General features: G+C 48.1%; 1 protein-coding gene across 1 annotated transcript, besides 1 other annotated feature; it reads right to left on the reverse strand.

Annotated features, from left to right (window-relative positions):
- Positions 1–21,441: part of a sequence feature (sequence corresponds to BAC RPCI93-5D20) that runs on past both edges of the window.
- Positions 1,382–21,223, reverse strand: Tb927.4.310 (hypothetical protein, conserved; the record flags this gene model as incomplete). The annotated part of the gene is made up of 1 exon (XM_839088.1): positions 1,382–21,223. The coding sequence occupies one exon, from the start codon at positions 21,221–21,223 to the stop codon at positions 1,382–1,384; it is 19,842 nt and encodes a 6,613-aa protein (XP_844181.1).

Raw genomic sequence — 21,441 nt, forward strand, 5'->3', positions numbered from 1 at the left:
AGTTAATGTATTTTTTTTTTGTTTTCCACATTCGTGGTACAGTGTTTGACCTCATCTCCTCTCTTCCTCGTGGAGCTGAGTTCACCAGATGCCGTGGCATTCACAATATTTTGTACGCACGAACTTTACCTGAAAATAATAAAGGAATGAAAATGATAATTCGCCGCTTCAAGATAATGCGAGTGCAGACACGACAAAAACTACCGCTGCGCCTCAAAAAGGCACATCACGGCGTGGAGCCTTTAATGCAGTTTCTGTCAAATTTATCGTTAACGTTATTTCTTTCTTTCCATGGGGGTGGCGTGGCGATGCCGGATGTCGCTATCGTATGCATCATGGGGCAGCAGCTGCTGAGGGAGATAGAGAGGAAAAAAACGTATTTTTTTTTGTTCATTGCATTGAGCTTTACTGCCATTCGCTGACGATCCATTTCGATCATTCCAAATCGTGTGTTGCAGTAAATCTTAAGCGATTATAATAATATCGCATCCACGGTATGTTTTACACTGAAAAGAATAAACCACACCTGCGCTTAACATGCTCGCGGCTCCCTCCCCTCCATCATCCATGTTTACTACATTGTATTTCAACTGCAAACTAATTGCCTAACTACTGAAGTGTTTGAGCAATGCGCCACCACACAAAAACAGAAAAGTGCTATGGAGGCGCTTGCATTTTAGTTGGACACAAATTGTCTCACTTTCAAATTCTGCAAGCGCACACACACGCAGATACACATAAAACATACGTATTCTTTCCAACACTTTTTGGAGGCACCTAAAGAAAAGTTATGATACAAAGGAATTACCGGGTCACATGAAAGAGTGCATAAATTGAAGTGCAAACAATGTTTCAACAGTAGAAATCGATACTTTTTTTTTTGCTGCTATCGTTAAAGGTGAAGTCGAACAAGATAACGACACGCAACCCATCGTGATACTGCGGCCCTTTGTTATTATTTATTATGTACCGGTGTCCTTACGTTGACAAGAGAAAGCGTTTCCCCCCCCTTTTTTTTGGGGGGGGAGAGGAGTTAATGGGGGACTCCACAAGACTCAGTAGCTTTAATGGCGCAACTATAATCTTACATTCCAACAACCGCCGCCGTGAGGGCGGAGTCACTGACAAAAAAGCATGATTTGCACATGAATGGCAGTTGAGGTCTTTGCCACGACTCTTTACCTTGCACATACGCTCCAAACAAAAAAAAAAATCACCACCCCCTTAGCTATTGCAACACTCGCTAAAGTCGTTAAACCATACAAAGATGTATAGAAGGCACATATTGCCATACAGATGTGGTTTCATGCTTTAATCGAATGAAATTCACGCTCTTCATATAATGATGAAAAGGCGCTCTCCCCCGTTTACTGCGATGCAATTAGGCGTCCAAAACAATGTGCTCTTGTGCTAGCCCGTCAGTATCGATGGCTTCACAGTGCCGGATGGCATACAAAATCCGGTCACGCATAACATCAATTGAACTGTAGGCGGGTATACGGAGTGTAAAGAAACAAGTATTACTGGTTGGAAGGGAGTCACGGGTCCCTCCCCTTTTAACTTTGATGTTTTCCTTGAGCGGCAGCCTTGTTTGTCCCGTTGTAAAGCGGAGAAGCAGCATCCGGTCTTTATCACACATAGTTTCAATAACTTCGTCAAACATTTGTGAATCGTTTGAGGGGAGAGAGACCTCACAAACGTCACGCAGTGCTTGACAAGATAACTTAGGCGTCCCACAAATGATCAACTCCACTTGCTGCCAGCGGAAGGCATTGAGTGTGTACAAGGGGATTACTTGACCGAACCCATGCCGAATATGGCTGATCACCACATCATACTTGTGAACTTCGATGGAGGCAATATGTTCTGCGAGTATTCCCGCAGTACGAAGATCCACAGGCGGCAATTCCTCCCGCATTCTAAGGTGAGAATTTTCACTACAGAATCTCAACCAACTCTCCTGTAGGCCTGGAAATCTCTCCTCCAGCTCCTCAGCCGTCCGCTCTGCTAACGCCTCCGGTGTTAATTGCCTCATTATGTCACGATCCATGGCCCTCAGGTCACGCAGTGATGTTTCCTCGCTAAGTAAGAGTTTCCAAAACAGTGGTGGAAACTCCACGGCGAGGAGATCTTTGGTAATAAAACACGCTGCGAGAAACTTCCCGAAAAACTCGAACATGGGAAACAGCTGAAATTCAAGAGCCATTGTTGCATTTGGCATCACGGCCAACTGCCCATCACAACCGCAGTCCTTAAAGAGGGGATTCTGTTGGAATTTCCCGCTTGGGTGTGTTGACATAATCTCTGTCGCAAGCTGTGATAGAATATCGCGGTAAGGTCCCCCCACGTCCGTAGATCCAAAACCGGCAAGCTTTACGGTGAACATGGGCGAGACATAGAAGATAGAAATCGGACTTCGCTGAAGCTGCGCGAACAACTGTCCGAACACGGAACGCATTAGCGTTGGGTAAAAACCGTAGCGCACAGAGGCCCGGGCGTGCATTGTATGAATGGTAACTTTCCCTTTGTGCCCCGTGCGATTTCTGAAAGGCCGCATTGTCTCATTTTGGATTTTTTTTGAAGACTCTGCAGAGCAAAGGCTCTTAAGCTTCTTCCACATTTCAAAAAGTTCTGTGCTGCGCCGAATGTCAACTACCACAGAAAAAACAGCCGTCAGTGTATCAAATATTTGTAGACGCTTAACATATGGTACGAGCCGCTCAATCGGAACATCGTTCCCCAGGACGTCAGCACCAAGGAAGGACAACAAGTGAGTATATTCCACTAAATCATGGGAAGGAACAGTCAACGACGCATCACCGTTAGGGGAAACAAGCAACTTCTCTGATATCGAAAAGGTTTGACAAAACAGGGACAATTCAGCATAAAATTCGAACGATTGCGCGACAACCTCCGTGTCGAGGCGATGGGGATGTTCCTGGAACCTGCTGTAGAGTTGGGACACGTCCATACCAGTAGATGCTTCAGTGAGAAGTTGCTCACCATGAAACGTTGCGTCTTCCCTTCTTTCCGCGAAGAACACCGGAAGTGCCAACATTTCGTTAGGAAATGTCTCAAATCGAGTAGTTGTTTCATTTTTCGACTCCCTCTGGAGATTAAATATAACGGCTTGCTCATGATATAAACACGTTACCAGAACAATGTCGCCACCTTTTGCTCTCACTTGCAATGGCTGCGATTCTTTTTTACGGCTTAGACAAAGATGTATCTTTCCATTTGGCTTTATGAGGTAACCACATGACGGTAACAAAGTGCTGGCCGACGACTGATCCTTATCTGACGTACCTGCTGCTAGGGAACCCGGTAGTGAAGCATCCATGTTCCATCCAACGACAACATTTCCACATCGTGCAGAGTTCAAAACTACTTCGAATTTTTTCGAACCGAATGTACATCGAAACGTTTGGGAGAAGACACCGTAACAGCTACAGTACCCCTCGGGTGATGTTGGGCCGGTCAGTAGCTCAAAGCTGATACGGTGTGACTCCTGTTGCCCTCGCGTGAAAGCCTCGGGTAAAGGCCGTGGTGGTTTGGATGTAACCGCTTCGATGGCCAACTTCGTGCAAATGACAATGGCATACGGTACACAACTCTGCCTCCCAGGAGCTGGTAAACTGGGTCGCTCCAGTTGATAACGCTGCAGAAGCTCACTCACCAGCAATATACCCAACTGTACAAACGTACAGGACATCTTCCCCCTCTGACACATGCTACTTATCACAGCTAGAAGTGGAGCAAGTGATGCGCAAAGGGCTTCATGTGATGGCAGCGGGCAATTGCTCATTTTAAGCAACTGAAGCACGCATCGCAGAGCAACATTTCTTACCGCACGTACATGTGCCGTTGCGGTGCGAAGCAATAAAAGCATCAATGTTGATCCGAATGATGTCGACAGAAGATGGATGACGCCATCAAGGCTGAGCGACACATAAATGAGGTTGACGCTAACTTCCACGTTTTCTGCACTTTGCGCAGCGAATGGCGCCGCAAGGCATGCGTAAGCGGCCGCAAGCAGAAAAAATGAGGATCTGCGGACCTCCGCCCGAACCAAAGCAGTGAGGGAGGACAAATCATTCCGCAGTGTAGTGTACGGAAGCAGATGTTGTAGTGTCTTGAGTGTATCCGATGAATTGCAACTCATGATGACGGTACCAATCAGTTTCTTCGCATACGACACCATGGCCTCTTCAACTTGTGGTATAAGACTCGACTCACCACCACTTTGAATTCCTATAGCTGGTGTATTCCATGAGTGCTGACCGAGAGACCCCATCCCCTGCGAAACATTGGGTGAGATGCGGTCAATCATCAGTTGGGTCCATATTGTATCCATTGCACTGCGTTGAACGGGTGAATCTTCCTTGTGCAACACACGCCAATGCACGACTTTGACGGAAGTACCGGGAGCAGAGAGCGTAAATGAAAGCTGCATATCTGCCGGGCAGTCCCTCCCTTGTAACACTTCGTATACCGTCTCCCCGTTCACCACCACAAGAGCGCGTTTCGCCCAGGGTATAACGCGAATGTAAAGTCGAACACATTTGACGGAAGATGTCGGCAATATGAGCGATTCACCATGAACAGGAATTATCGGGATGGGTACGTCCACAAACCAAGCTGTTGGGGGATGTTGAAAAGTAACCCGCGCGGGAAACTGCACGGAGGTACACACCAGGAGCTCTATCTCATGTAACTTGAGTCCCTCGATCACTGGTTTTGTCACGGTGCACGATTGTGGGCCAATACTTGAGACGTGTTGAACACAACCGTTTGAAATCGTGACGTGTTGTGGAGAAGCTGAGAATGTCACCTCTTCCTCTACCCACGGTTGTTGTCGCTGAAACTTCAGCAGCAAACGGCGTCGGTGGTTTTGCCTTTCCAAGATTGGTGACAAGTCACGTTCGGCATCCTCCTTTGTCTGGGGTACATCACAAAAAGGTAAAGATACTGCGGAGACATCGCTACGGTAAGTGACGCAAGAAGCAACTGAAAACTTTGGTGTTTCATGGGGTACCGCGCAGCACTTGAGAGCGAATCCGTTAAAGAGAAGGTTGTGCTCAAGCGGCACACTTGTATCATAGGAGAAAACGGCAGTGTCATCCTCAAACTGAGTAAAATCGCAGTTGTAGCTCCTCGCGTTTACGAAGACACTAAGGGGGAAAATATCTTCGCAAGTTGGAACAGGGCCGTAAACCAAAAATAGCGCCGCCTGCGAGAGATCGTCCTGTAATTTTTTAACTATCCGGTATCCACCGTCCTCTAATGAAGTTACACAACGTCCCAACTCATCCACATAAATAAAGATGTGCTTCTTTCCGTCTAATGACTCGACCTTAGAAAGGTCCTCTCCGTCAGTGCCCTCCGACGAACTCACAAAAAGCGAGGAGCCCTGTACACTGCTTATCTCCTTTACGGAAACTATGCATGACGTCCGAATCGGATCTGACACCCACCAAAAAAAATCACCTTCAGTGGTGAGACGATCCGTGACTGCACACTGGTTACAGATCCGTCTGTTGAACTGAAGTTTGCTGCTTTGCATGTGCGGGGGGTTTAAGCTTCCTAAAGACAGGTAACGGCCGCAGATAACTCCGCGGAGATCATCCTCCAGTTGCCTCCAGGCAGGCGAGTCATCGAATGATACTCTAGAAACAGTCTCCCACTGCACCCATTCCATTCTGGTTCCTCCGAGAAAAATAAGCCGTTGTTCGCCGCTTTCACAAAGGATTAAACCACGCCCTAACGATTCGACCGTTACGGGCCCTCCGACAGGTCGATTAAATTGGAGATCTCTCGCGTTTACGCGTTGGCATAGGTAACTCCGATAACCGCATGACTGCGATGGAATCGTGTACGTAATTCCTCCATGAAGAAGCTGCTTCTCCTTCTGAATGCTTGAAAATGGTAGCGTACATGTAGTTACCCTCCCCGCCGTAATTCCAATATATTTATCCTCCAAAGCAACATTTGACAACCCTGGTCTTCCGTCCTCCGACACTGTGTAGAACATGATACTACTGTGGTTTGTGGTATGAAGAAAGAAAGCCACATGCTCCCCTGGAGAGATGGTTATAGACTCAAACCCCTCTACTTTCGCTTCAACGCCTCGTGCAAGCTCCATATCCCTTCGCATGACAACTTGCCACTCACCGCCTTGCTCTTCAACTCCTCTGAAAGTCCCATTACGCATAAAGAGAGTTACGGTCGCGGTAGATGTTGTGTCAGAGACAAAATACACCTTTACAATGTTCACCTTATTTCGTTTCGCAATAACATCAAACATAATCCCGCTGCACGAGTTACCAGGAATGCACGCTTGGCGGCCCGTTTGAAGAAATATTGTCTCCTCTCCGGCACTCTTTTTGGCATCGTCTGCAAACTCCCTTAGTTGATCAAGAATGTATGAAATTGTCATATTACCCTTTTCCAGCATGCCTGCAGCGGACCGGAAACCTTCCTCACATATTAGAAAGGTGCTGAACATACGAAGGAGTTGGGCACAGCTCCACAAATCACCCTTCATATCACGTGTTCCTTGTCGCTGAAGCTGTGGGGAGGCGAAATGATCGTATCGACGTAAGGTATAAACATTCCAAACTGCGCATGTGACCGTGGCTCCTCGGCCAGTTTTCACATACACATTTTTCGGGTGGATGTTGCCGTGGATTAGAGAATGCAGGTGCCAGTGCTCCAACGCGGCAAGGAGGGACATAACAATGGATTTCTGTTGTTGTTTGGAGAATCTTTCCATGTCTAAGGAGTTAAGAGTGCCGTCAAACCAGCCATGCGTAATAACACCAAAACTTTTTGAGGAGTCCAATGACTGCATTATGTCCTCTTGGTACATTACACACGGATGCTTTGTTACTACGTTAAAGGACGTAACAGTTATTTCGGGGTCATCATGGCTAAATATGTGCAGTGTTCGCTTGCTTGTTGTGTTGTCGTCAAAATATAGTAAACGAACCATAGAGCTTCCACCGACCCTACCAATAACCTCGTATGCGCTAGGCAACCGTATAAAAGTGTCCCCTTCATCTGCGGTTCCAGGAATGAAAACGTGCGGTTTATCCAGCGGTGACGACAAAGCATCCACTACCCTCCGAACCGCAGTTTGACCGCAAAATTCCTCAAGCTTTTTGTCCTCAACTCGAATCATCTCACGCGAAAAAGCACCCACCTCCGCGAGTTGCTTAAGAGCATTTGACAATCTGTAAGCAAGTTTCGAGTTCCCGCAATGGTCACACCAAATGAGTTCAATGGCAGTCACACGATCTGAAGGTAGACTGTAGAGTACATGTCGAAGTACGGTGTACGTTGAAACCACTACGCGGAACGGTATTCGGCGAAGAATAGTCGGTGTTATTGGGTGTGATGCCAGCACCACGGAAGGTGGTGCTCTAAACTTTCCGGCTCCCAATGCACCACCGTAAAAGGTAGCAAGCGTGGCGGACGCATTAGCATGGTCCAAACGAACAAAGGGAGACACGCTCAGATTGGAAGGTATATTGTGAAAGACAACCCTTGGGGACTCATTGTTACGTGCTAAAGAAAGGGTTCCATTGTCACGATCAAGAAGAAAATGCAACTTTGTTCCCGCAAGAAACATCGTGTTGCCTGACGAGTCAATAGGGGGAATTCGTTCCTGTGTGGGTAAAGAGTCGCCGTCGAGAACATCTTGCACTATCCAAACCTGGTCAACTTGCTCACGAAGTTTCACGAAGTGCGGCTCCAGCTGGTCGAAGGTCGATACCACAATTCCAGCAAAGTGCCCAGAACCAAGTGAATCACCTCCGGCACGGTCACTGCGGGTTATTTGCACAACAAATCCCGACAAACCAACTGTTGGAAGTGGGGACCCAATCACTGCTTGCCCGGATGCATCATTACAGCTTGCCGTGCGACCTTTGTTCGAAATGACTACTTTGGACGGATTACACAAAGTCCACACGGGGGTGTATTCCACAACACCCTCAGACCAGCTCCTTGATCTTGTGGATATGCCTCTGTCGATCACCTCTCGTGGTGAATGGAGGTAGAGGCTAGTAGGATGAGGCCCTACGTTCATAACTGCTATCTTCGGTGAAATCCCCTTCAACGACGAGCCAACGTGCTCCCTGTATGAGACATGGCAGCGAACGTTGTCATCCTCATCGTACACGACAAAATCGTTATCAGCTGTGAATGCGAGAGTAAGTTCTTCGTCACGTGCGAGGCTGAAGCTGCGGTGAATCACACTGTTTCGACTCCCTTCCCAGTTTATCTTAAAAATAGGTCTAAACAGTTGGACGAGCACTTCCAAAAAGAAAACATTGGCACTTGTCGCAGACACTGCCCCCAGCTTCCAGAAGCGTGGCTTATTCACTGGCCAGGCACCTGTGCTGAACACTCCCTCAAGCTCGCATGCTTCGCTTGGTTTCAATTCTACTGTGTCATACCCCCCTGCCCAGCGCCACGGATGTGACACCGAACTCATGAAAGGCGTAGGTGGTGGGAACGTCATCTCACAAATTGAGAGACGCAAACAGTCACAACCCCTTCTCTTAACGAAGAAGCAATACTGCGAGGGAGCAAACACTCCTAACTGCTCGTGAAGCGGTCCTCCGTGAGCTGCGTAATATGTTGCAGGTTCGTAGAGGATATCCTGCTCGATATCATCACCAAAAACAATGTGCAAAGAGACTTGCAACAGTTTGGGGCGTGATTTGCTGCTTAAACGTAGTGGAAGATCGGTGACGAACGCAACTCCCCAGGAGTCCCCGAGGGGAGTAAACAAAAGGGAGACAAACGCAGCCAGATTTTCATTATATACAAAGGGACAGGCAAAGCTGCAGCACTTTTCGTTCCATCCGTCTTCGTGAAGAAGCTCCGGTGATAACATGTATTCTACGCTACCTGAATCCAGCGCTCTACCCGAAATCGAGTCGTGCCTCCTTGCTTTGATAATTCTATCAGCGGCAAAATTTGTCGACCTTGTGTGGCGCACCAAAGACGATGCACACGCGCTGCCAGCATCAAAGGACAAGTTCCACCGTTGAGCAATGTACCGTGCTAATATGCTAATCAGATGTTCTTCCTCCCTTAAAGCAGGAAAATGGACAGTTCCTGTCGCCTGGCATACGCTTTCGACAGCAAAGGGTTGGTGGCACCAGCCACACTCAATAACAGGAACTAAACAATCTACTGGTACCGTGACACAGACGGGAGTACCACCCCTACCAACCTCTACCGCGACTTGGGATTTAATATCGGGATCACTGACTAGACGCACCAGCTCCCCGGCGGAAAACTCCCCTGACCCCAGTGCGATGACAGCAAGATCTCCCTTGCACAGCGAATTGAAGTATGCCACACCATTCACACCAAACGGTAGTGTCACAACACCATCACCCAAGGCGTCTGTAAGATTCCCGTTTACCACACCACTCAACAGATCTTCAGATATTTCTTGCCTACCAACGTTTCCCGGTCGCGCCTTCACAAGCTTTCCAAGGGATTCAATCACACCAGTATCTTCAAAGGGTTGCGTAACCGAAAACGGCCCGCTGGCAAAAGCCACTAGCGCTGTCAGAAGGCGCGTAATGACAAACCCCTGTACTGCGGGGAAAACAGCCATGTTACGTCCCAGTAAGCGCCGTTGAACAATAAGACGGTAGGTGACACGCCCACGAAAGGCACGAGGTTCTGATGGTATCTCCAAGAAAGGTACAATCCCCTCGCTTTTCTTTCCAACATAAATTGTCAAAACCCCGTCGCTCTCGAATTCGTCGCCCACATCGCCAACGTGCCCATCGCTGCTGTTATAAAACCGGACTCCACAGCTGGATGTTGTGTTGACATACAAAGCGTACATCTGATTCGCCCGCAGTTGAAGATTGAGTGGACCCGGAGAAAAGGTCTGCTTATCTGCCAGGTAAAGGTACCGAGTTGCGACCTCTTTCCATTTTGAAGGGACCTTTTCAGCGCCCTTCATACTTCCCTCCTTCCAGAAAACTCTGACATTTATGTTATCCGCTGTTGTTTGAGAAATGCAGAATATTTCTTCCAACAACACATCCTGCTTGCTGCGGATGTCGAACATGATGCCGTTGTATGATGCTGAATTGTTTTGGCTGAGATGCCCACCCGTCGATATAGCGGAAAGAACCTCTGACACGCTCATGGGGTTTGCAGGTACGGCAAGAATATTACCCACAAGTCCTCGGACAGAGAAAAAGGTATTGCTTACACAGTGACCCTGCTCGCTGCAGGTAAAAAAACATCGTATCCGCTCCCTTCCTCTTTCCCTTACCATGCCCATAGTTCGTTCACAGACAGCACTGAAGACATAAGTCCCCCTTTTCATTTTAAGTTGGAGTTTATTCATTACGATTCTGTGTGAGCACTCTTTCGGGAGCAATACCTCATGATGTACCCAGACCCAATTCCTCTCTCTCGATGTCACACCCTCGGTAGAGTCGTTCACGTCAGCGCAATACAGAGAAACATGAAAGCTCATCGGACCTATAGTGTGCCCCACGTAGGGTTGAACAAAAACGGGTAGTAGAAGCTCTCGCAGCACAACCGGACCATCAAAAACAGTAACAACAAATTCAGCTCTTTCCGAAAGAGTAGACATTTGGGGGCGACTGACCAGTGGCAGATGATCGCTGCACCCATCATTATTCCTTTCATCCCACTCTCGCCACACAACAGAATCAGTTTCCTCCACTGCGAGAGCCTGTGCCTCTTCACTACGCACGTACACTATGGAACCGCAAAACCCGCAAGAGTTGGAACTAACATCAGTAAAGGGGGTGCTACTCTCGCTGGTGCGCCCCATCAAAACTGTGAGGGTACCGTCGGAGTCCATTTCCGATGAAACGGCCCCCGAGCAACCTCCCTCCTTCGCGTAATGGCCGACTCCAAAGTTGTGCGTAGCGTTGATGTATAAAGCGAAAGTTGAGCCGCCTTCAATACGGATTCCGTGAAACGTAACGGAGAACTGACGACCCGCGCGCATCTTAACAAAGTTAGAGAATATCTTCGTCCACGAGCCGCTAGTCCGTTCATGCATCTGGTGAGAACCCTTCTTGAAAAATACTTCCACCCGATGGCGTCCCGAAGCGTGGGTGAGAACGGTCAAACCGGTCAGCACAACCGAATCCTCAGCTCGAACATCAAACATAATACCATTGTAGGACTCGTTGCGTAAAAGCCTGAATTTTGTGCTCCCCACAACAAACACACGCGTGACGCTGCCATCGGGGGCTTTCAGAGCGGGATATGGGGGTTGTAAAACTTTGTGTGGTCCCTCGTTGTCCAGCACATAGATGCTGTTTTTATCCAGGGAGAAGCAGACACGCTTATCCGTTTCGTCGCATACGTTGACTGTATTGCCCCCTATTGACGTGACAAGCCCACGTTTGGGCTGAACGAGGCTTCCGGCTTTGAAGGCCACCTTAGCACCCACTACAATAGCGGCCGCATCAGCGGAAAGCGCACAGTGGCGAACATCGCGTTTCCGCACAACGTACTCTCGCTTTCCTTGGCACGGGCACAAACACTTCACAACCCCAACTCCAGAACCACATGTGCGGACGACCCTCCCCAGATGAGCCTTTCCAAATAGTGGCGGCACCACCGTTGCAGTCATTCCACGCGTCGAAAGGTAAGCAACAAGCCGAGGCCGATGCAATAGAGTCTCCGGAGGGATCGTATATGTCGCTATCAGCAGACCGTTGCGGTACGCGGCCACTTCCCTGTCCACTCGCTCGACCGTTATTGTGTCGCCAATAGAAAAGAGTATCCCAGTACCCTCCTCTGCTATACGCGGCGCAACCTTCCAAGCGGTTCCGCATTGAGCCATGGTGTAGCTAAGAGTGTCGAAGAGAAGATTGTTGCAGCCCATAATGCCAATGTCAGGACCTATACAGTTACTTGGAATGAGTCCAACGGCCACTGAAGAGGAATTTATATCCAAAGCATCATCATTGACGGAAACCCATCCACCTGTAGAAGTAACCTGGCATGGTGTGCGCGTGAACACAATCACACGCAAATTCGTGTCTTCTTCAATGGGGCAGTTGCACGTCGCCACGGTCGGGTGAAGATGAAGACCGCGAAGGGAGGAACTCAGCATAATGGATCCCTTTGTCATATCAACTGAGAGATATACACTGCGAGGCGTAGCCGCTTTAGTTTTGGAGTCACTCCATGTGCCCCAGATGTTACCGTGTGCTATGCGGCGCTCAAACTCCGCGGAAGTCATGACGCGGTAATCACACTCTTCGCTCGTTACACCCACAAAAATCGCAGAGGCATCAACTGGCGACGGCTCAATATCCTCATCAAGAAAAAGCATACTAACCACAACTTTTGAGCTGTTAGGAATCACAGTCGGGCTGATCAAGATCATGTTACTCTTAATTGATACACTTGTTTGCAGAAGGTTATTTACACACCACAGCAAATCGAAGGAGTGTAAACCTCCAAATGAAAAGCCGTCAACACCAGCAACGTGGCTAACGGTCACATCAACACGGGAGTCTCCATAGGTGGAAAAGTCATCTAGCACAGCAAAGGCAGCGCCATCAGTCGCTATACAGGTACTTCCATCGATTTGGACATTAACACTTTTATCACGCATCCATGCAAACGCTGCGGTTTCCATAAAACCAACAATGCTGCCAACGACCAACTCCTTCGGGCTGTGCTGCGACAAAAGATAATCCGTAAGGTTATCGTTGTGATCGGTGAAGTGAAACATACATTTTGGGTAACGCCAACTATTGAAACACTCAGAGCACAGACAAATTCCACCTTCCCCCTCGTACCACGCCTCCAACATCTCCGAACCGCACGATGCGCACAGCACCGGAGGAGTGCTACGTGTCAGGGCACTAATGTTGCTGGGGGGGTATGTGTTTCGCGCAGGGAATGTGTGGCAGTCAAGAAATGAGAAGACAACAACCGAATCCGGTCCAGTAAGCACGAAGGGCCTCAGCTTTTTCTCTTCAGGTATCTTCTCAAACAAAACACCAAAATCAACGCACTTACCACCACGAACACGAGAAAATGAAGCTGTTCCTTCCTGCCTATTCACTTTGATAATTACTACATCATCCGAGTCAAACAACAATTGCCCGGCACTGTATATCATACCAGGCTCCACGAAACAGTTCGTGTTATTAGTTCCCTCTGAATCACGGTTACATAAGGCCCAAATATTTTCGCACCGTACTATCGCCTGGGGTTCTGCCGGCTCCTCTGTTTCTGCCGTTACGCCGATGTACATAAGCGTCCCTTTACTCTCTGCAATTGTGATACTTACGGCAAAGGAGAATACGTCCTCAAGCACAACGTTGCCTCGCACCGCTGAGTAGTGCGCAGCCGAGGTTACACCGATCGACGGGCTTGGTGTGAACAGACTTTTCGTGGAGAAACGTCGGTCGATAACAACAGGTGTCCTCGACATGGGTTGTTGGCCGTTAACCATGCGGAACGAAGAAGATGTTGATTGAGTCGCTGAGACGGGAGCATTGCGCCTCAGTAAGGTCACAGAGCCTTTTTGGTTAGTTGTTTCATGACGTATTATTTGAAGAGCAGTATATTCCATATTCATTGCATCAGTAATTGTTTTAACAAAATTTTCCGCGATGTCCATTCTCTGCTCCTTTTCATCGTTCATTAGCGGCACGACCGCAGATGCTTCAAACAAAATTCTTCTTAACCCGCTGGTTAACCAGCCACAACACCTCAAACTCTCTCCCTCCGAAACCGAAAAAAGCGCAGGCATTACGAAGGAGGGCTTCAGGTCTGCAACATCTGTAGAGAATTGCCTCCCATCCGGATCGGCCTCAAGGTAAACCACAGCTCTTGATGCAGATTCGGATATGGAATCTACAACGACGGGACCGTGCGTTTTATGTTGGCAGAAGAGTCCACTTCTTTCACCACCCAATATGGCTAGTGCGACTATACATTTTTCGAGGTCATAACTAGACCGAACAAAGAAGGAATATATCCAATCCGATATCGCTGGGCCGAAGTATGGAGTGACGTGGAGTTGTTGAAGGACACTAACCGCCACACCCCGTCGCAAACTGGAAAGCAATAATTCACATGATTCCTTTACCTGTGAGGGGTCAGCGATAATATCACAAACCGCGTCTTCGTTGAAGTGGAACACAAATGGATATAAATCATCGACACGGTGAATGTTTGCGAAGGCCAATCCGATGCGCACCATGTTTTCTCTGTAGTATGTTATCTCCCCTACATCAGCGTTTAGTTCAACCCACACAACTTCATCACATCCGTAAACCCTCCGCTGACTGTTACGGGGAATGGTTTGGCGGCGCAGAAGGAGGTGTGGCACCTGATCACCGTCGTCAGCGTCTTGCAAAATGTAAACGTCATCCCTAGAAATTAAACTTGCCATAGTGGTAACAGGTGTATGCCCATGTGAGAGACCGATGTAATAGCAACCCCCCAGCGATGCACCAACTCCATGGCCCATTTGCATTTGGCGGCGGATGCGGAAACCAACTTTATGAGTCCCTCTTGCAGGTAGTGGCTTCTCCCCATAAAAAGCACCCCCACCGGTGACTCGGGTCCGACCACCCGTCCACCGTGGAATGAAGGCGCGTTGCGAACACTCGGGATAGATTTTTGCGCGTGCAAGCTCCGTAAGAGAATTCACAATGACATCGGGGGACATGGAACCTCGTAATGCCTCGACAGCCTCTGCAAAACAGTCCTGCCGTAGTGTACGTGCCATGTGGCCAAGGGAGCGAGCCGCACGTGCTTTCACCCAGTGATCATGAGCCTCGCTTAATGTAATCGAACAAATTCGTAATATTTCGAGGTGGGCCGAGCGACTAACTAGACTGCAACGAAAACTATCAATAACGACGTTAACTATGCGAAAAAGTCTCGTTAGTAAAACACCACCAATATGGAGTCTTTGCCTCTTGAGTAAGTGAGTGCTTTCATCACTGTATAGGTGTTTGAGACTCGTGACAAGTTCAACAACAACATCTCTAAGAAATACGGAGGCTTCCTCAAGCAGCGCACAAATAGAATCCCCATTCGCATTGAAGCCGGGTTGGCCAAGCCGTTGTAGATTCTTCAAGCATACGGTTACGAGATAATGCACGGCAATAAACGAAGCATCACTAATCATAACAGGCGAAACGGTTTGAGTCCGACAAGAGCTGTGCAGAGAAGCCATATCAAATTCGAACGGAGCGTTTTCTCCGAAGTTCACTATCAGTTTGACGAGCATTCCATCCGTCTGCACGGCAACAAATGGTATAATGGTGGAAAAGGTACATTCGGTAGCAATTCCTAGAAATTCCCCGTTGCGAGTAAAGAATAAACTGGAAGATGGGGCCATAATGCCGCAGCCAATGACGTCTCCGACCGACCAAGGAGTCGAAAATTCCACATTAGCGTTGGAATACCTTACAGTTCCATCTGAACAAAAAGCTGCTGAACAATCCTTTCCGACTGACTCACACGACGAAATGGAGGAACTTGTAACACCAATGCAAACAAAAACCTCCTCATTGAGAGCAAGTTCGAGAGTTATTTCAAAGTACAAAACCTCCGCCATATCAGCCAACACACACCCACCAGCGAGAGCTGCATAGCAATCCCGTTGAGCTGGTGACATATCAAATGCCTCCTCTGCTTTAAAGGCTCTCCACTGATTACGTGCTAAGAAACATATGTCGGCACCTTCAACATGTACGCCCAGTGTATCACCCTCCACTACTGTAGCACCATCCGCTGCAGGCTGTAATGAATTTGGTACAATGACGCTACGATAAAGCAAATTAAATAAGCCACGATCCTGTAAGAAACGGTGCCACGCAATATCAGTGCTGCTTCCATTAAGTGGAGTGACTACCGTATCTGCAATCGGTGCGAGAATATAGGTTTTAAGAACGCGGAAAACTTTCGACGGATTTATTGCGGAAAGGTCCACACTGTCCCATGGGTGGCAAAGAACGGCACACAGAGAAAGCGCCTCCATACCCCTTGACGCCTCGCATTGCAGCTTGGCCTCAACTATTCGCGAAAAATTGCGGTGAATAACACAGTGAAAAAAGCTACAGGTTGCCCTCTGGAGCTCCAGTTCCCGCTGGAACCCACAACCAATAATTGGCTCAATGTAGTGAACCTCCGTCAGATCCTCTAAAGTAGCCTCGCTATAACCAGAGTTAGTACGGACATTATTGGAGGCTTCGTTGCTGTATTCACGGCGCCTCGATCGTATAAACTCCCTGTAGAAAAGGTGTGAGTTCACGATTAACCACGACATATCCTCATCTAGTTGGTGAGAAGACAACAGTTTTTCCTGAAGCCTGAGTACGGCCTTGTTATTGCTGGCGTACCTTGCTTTTTCAACAAGTGCCCTTACCAAATCCTCGTTCGTAACACCGTTACACCCATTAAGAAGAAATTTGAACACTAAGGTTGAAATACTCTCCGTATTAGTTGCTACAAGCTCACTGATCGCATCAGAGGTTAGCAGCGGAATGCGCGGCCGGTTCATGCTCCCGACTTCCTCATGACAATGTTTTGAAAGATCGGATAAACTCGACGTGAAACGACCTAGGGCACTTACATTCCAACTTTCTGTTCTCTCGTGTGAAACGTGTGCGGATTTGCTCAAAGTTGTACGAACATTTGCCACCGAATGCACACTCGTTGGGGATGAAACACGAGTGACTGGTTCTTCTGTTTGCTGCTGTTCGGCCATAGCGGACTCCAACCGATCTCGTGGGTTGAGTGTATCAAGCAGAAAGCGCGCTCGATCTAGCATTGCTTTTTCATCGCCTTGTTGCAGGGCCTCCAGTATGAGATATGATTTCTTGCGCATAAAGTCGAGGGATTTCTCCACATGCTTTAGCAACGAAACGTTTTTTGTCCTCCGCAAGTGCCAGGCATGGGCCGCGCAGAATGCGCGCATAACATACTCTAAGCGATCCTGGTAAGGAACATGTTTCTTGCGGTACAGTTCTTGCCACTGAGAAAGAAGATCACCAAAACCTTCAAACAGGTCAGTTAGTTCTTTCTGGTCTTCTTTGTCTAGTAGAACTTCGTCACTCATTCCGGGGACGTTATGCTTCTTTAGAACTTCCTCTGAAAGGCCCCCGCGGAATATGCTGTTCTGCGGAAAAACAACGGTATCAGGTAGGCCTTTGAGAAGCAGCTGCTGAGTGTTATGAAGAATTGCCTGACCTAAAGCAAGACATATATCACTAATCCAGTAAGATAACTCTGTTTGTAGCATCACACGCGCATTAACGGTAATAAGTGACTCTTCCTTTTTGGTATTTGTGACGGTAACCTCCACCCTACCACCGCACTCGATGGTTAGGTGCTCATCACGCATGGTGACAAAGGTGCGCCGGCCTTCGTTTGTTACAAGGGCAACCCTTACCTTATTGGTTTCCCTTGTTGTCGGATGTTCATGCAATACCTCAATGCTGCGCGCGTAGCGTAAGTCAAGGGATGTCGTGTGTGTGCATGCGGCAGGAACAAAAATTCGATGTGTTTCTGTCAAATTGTGGTTCACATATTGTGCTGGAAGTATGTCGGCGTAAGGATACAGGACATTACGAGTCTCGTTGAGTAAAGTGAGCACGTCTCTGGCAATGCTGCTGTCGAGTAGTAGATCTACGAGATAATGAACAACAGGAAATACCACAACCCCAATGGCAGTTTGTTTAAGCAAATTCAACTCTTCAGTCCCACCGGTATGCCCCGACGCCACGTTAGAAAAGAGGCCATTGAACAATCGCATTGTTCCCTTGCACAGAGAATTTAGCAACGCTATGGCCACCAGATGCCACTGGGGGTTGGCCTTTCGTGACAAAATACTGAGAAGGGTTGGGAGCAAGACACACGAGGGTCTGAATGACGCCCCTTTTCCTGTTAAAATCAACTGCGATTCCGCCAAGCACGCTTCCTTCAGACGATTTAAAAACGCCATAAACGGTTTCTTTAAGTCCTTTTCCAATACGCTAGTGACCAACGACGGTATATAGTCGGATACTAAAAGGTCTTTTATGTCCGTCAGTCTTTCCGTGCTCAAAATTCTTTCTAACAAGTAGTCATAGCTGACGCACTCCATAACTAAAACACGGTGCAGCTCCTTAAAGACAAACTGAGTCTCCATCAAAATACCCCTGTCTTCGGGTTCCAACCTGCTAAGTGTCTCAAACATATCCACAATAATAGCCACCAAATGTGGCGGGCATCCCCTCTTAATCCAAGTAAGTTGCTGAGTCAGCAGCCGACCACACACACAAAGGAGAAGTAGGGAACTGCTGTTCCTCCCAAGAGGTTGTTTGACGCGTAATATTAAGTCCTGTGAAATGTCAATAAGCCTAGAAACGGTTCGAAGTGATGTGCTATTCCAGGAAAAAAACTGAGGGGTGTACTGTGTGCCGCCGCAACACCTTCCTTCGGCGACCAACACGGCATTTAGTCGATGCAGAATAAGGTTCGAGAGTGAAAAGGGTGTCACGATGCCTTTATCACCTTCGAGTTCCAAGAATTTTTCGCTCACAGTTTCTTCATCACGCATACTTTCAAGTTCTCTCACATGCATGGCGGGTGGTGCTTGCGTATCCACCCAACGAAGACTCAGGCCACTACTTACGTCACAGATAACACTATACATACGGCTTGTGAACCCGCATAGAAAATATAGTTCCTTTGGATGAACGTCTGCGGTACACTGCTCCAAAATGCGACCATTTGCATCCATCCAAGTACAAAATCCATCCTCCACAATGGCAGTCTCGAACGTGTTTGTCACTACGTAGTAGTCTCCTAATGGTGTGTATGGAATTGCTTCCTTCTCTGTAACATCACAGCCAAAGGGTACTTTGGGGGGTGGACCCCACGAAATGACGCCCTTCCACGTGATGGCGCCGTCACTGCTTCTTAGGCAGCAACCAGAACCCTCATTCATCTTGAAAGAGCACAGTAAACCACACTGGGAAGCAGGTGAGAGTCTCCCCTTAGCAGAAGTAAGCATATCATTGATGCATTGAGCTCGGTGCCAGATTTGAATATTCGAGATAAATCCACTGAACGAGCCACGGAGTAGATCTACGGAACCCGTTGTGGAAGTGGAAAGATTGGCCACTTTGCACCTTACAGCACAACTTTTAATCATCACCGCATCTTTGTAGACATTCCAAGTGAACACACCATTTGTGTTTTGCAGTGTTGCACTCCAAAGGGCCCACTCACTCCGCAACGGTTCATGAACCTCAACACGCAAATCCTCATCATGCCCGAAGCATATTGAGAGCAGAGATGTTTTACTGTTTATAGCCACTTTCACCGAAAGCCACTCCTTATTGAAACATCTCACATGAACAAGACCCATCGATGTGCACTGCTCTGCTCGGACGGGACAGAGAAAGAATTGAACACTGAGAGATTCGGCCTCTGGTGGAATCAGCAGTGTGGGCGGTCCAACGGTTCCGTGAACAGACATCGATGCACTGAATTTTGCATAGAATGGCGCACTCTTATTGGGATGAAAGTGGGGAATAACAAAGCGGTCCATGCCACTGTACACGTAAACGCCACTATTCCCATTCGTTTTGCAAGCCTCCAGTACACGGCGTACCTGAAGCGTTTCCGCATCGTAAAACGTCACGACGCCCACAGTCTTCGATTGTACAGCAATTTGATTGTTCTCAAGAAAGACGCCACGACAGCCTGTTAGAGAAATATTTTCATTCTTGCAAACTAAGTTATAGGGAGGCACTAAAAGAACCTTATAAATCCCGCGTGTCGTTAGTACGACTCCGTGCAGTTCACCATTACGTGAAACAACACAAGCCCCAATAACACTGCGTGATATCTCCATCCCAAGGGAATGTGCTAAGGAAACATCGTGACACTTCACCCACGATGTGGGAAACAACACTCGCATCCGGGGTCTTGCATATGTTTCAATCGAAGTAATCCAAGGGCGGATGCCCTTCAGTGTAACCCTGTCCGCCAAATCAGGATGCCTATACACCCATCGAAAAATTGATAGTAATGAGTCGATATCCTTTGATGCTAAAACCAATTTAAATAGAAGTTCAATGGCACCGAAAAGCCACCGCGAGTCACCTCCACCTCCACTAAAGGAACAACTTTCTTGTTCGACCTGCTGAAGCAGAATTCTGAAAACCCGCCGCATCCCCCACGAACGAAGAGTCTCATTGGTCGAGTTGATGCCACACCTGTCTATCACCTTGTGAAGCATACGCACGACTTGCATGGGGACACGGGGATGCAATGAATCAGAAACCACAGCAATCGCCCAGTCGAAGCTACTTACGGTATCAACATCACTAACCGGTACACCACTTCTGGAAACACTTTGATCATCCTCAATGTCATCACCATCATCATCACAGGAATTTTCATCCTCCCAAGCTGACCGCACGGGCTCATCAAAGCATGTGCCACCAGTAAGCGATACGAGTTCCGCTTGTGTCGTTTCAGAGCTAGCAGCAGCCTTCACAAGCAAGCATCGGAGGAAAAGGGGGCTCAGAGTTCTCTGGCGGCGAGCAAACTCAACTGCTGTAAACCTTATGAAGCGGGCCACTTCTTCCGTGTCCGGGTGATGCACATTCAAAATATCAGGCAACTCAGGAAGCTGTGCAAAGGGAGCGAACGATGCGCCCTTTACAGGTGCCGGCACCAGCGGCCACGCTCTTGAAAAAAGATCCGCCGGACTGTACCTCACAAGATTATCTAAACTAAGAGAGATCCCTCGCTCAGGATACACATTGATGTTTTCACACGGGTCCAGTTCGCTGTTAATATCCCACACGTTTCCATGAACTTGTCTCTTTGAAAAACGATACATTTCGGGGACAACAACGGTATGTTTGATATTCCTCTCATCGTTCTCTTCGCGGCTGATTGATGGTCTCAAGGCACGCCGTCGCCGAGGTGGAGCCCTCGTTGTTTCAGGTAGCATCTGTTGGTGATGCGGCACGCTGGAATAACTATCTGTGCTAACGCTATCCTCCTGCGCGGCCGGAAGCTCCCTTACGTGAGCCTCTGAAAGCAACACCTCCGGCGGAATGTCTGTTAAGGAAGTCGGAACGGCCAACGCAAAAGGGCCCTCAACGGATGCCACCAGTTGGTGATTTGTGCCCCCTGCCGCCATTTCGGACTGCGCCATCACAGGCTTTGTCCACAAGCTAATTCTTCGACGGCAAGTTCAGGCGAGAGATATAACAAAATATGTGAAGCAAAAAAAAAAAAACAGTCTTAGACGATAATCCCCTTTTCAGATTGTGCTTTTCCTATTCGAATCCCCCTCCTTTCTTTTTCTCTTTGTTTGCGTTTGTACGCACCTTTAGTACCCTCTGTCCAAACCCGCCGAATAAGAGGAGAAGG

Source organism: Trypanosoma brucei, chromosome 4 (genome assembly GCF_000002445.2).
Source record: "Trypanosoma brucei brucei TREU927 chromosome 4, complete sequence".
NCBI lineage: Eukaryota > Euglenozoa > Kinetoplastea > Trypanosomatida > Trypanosomatidae > Trypanosoma > Trypanosoma brucei.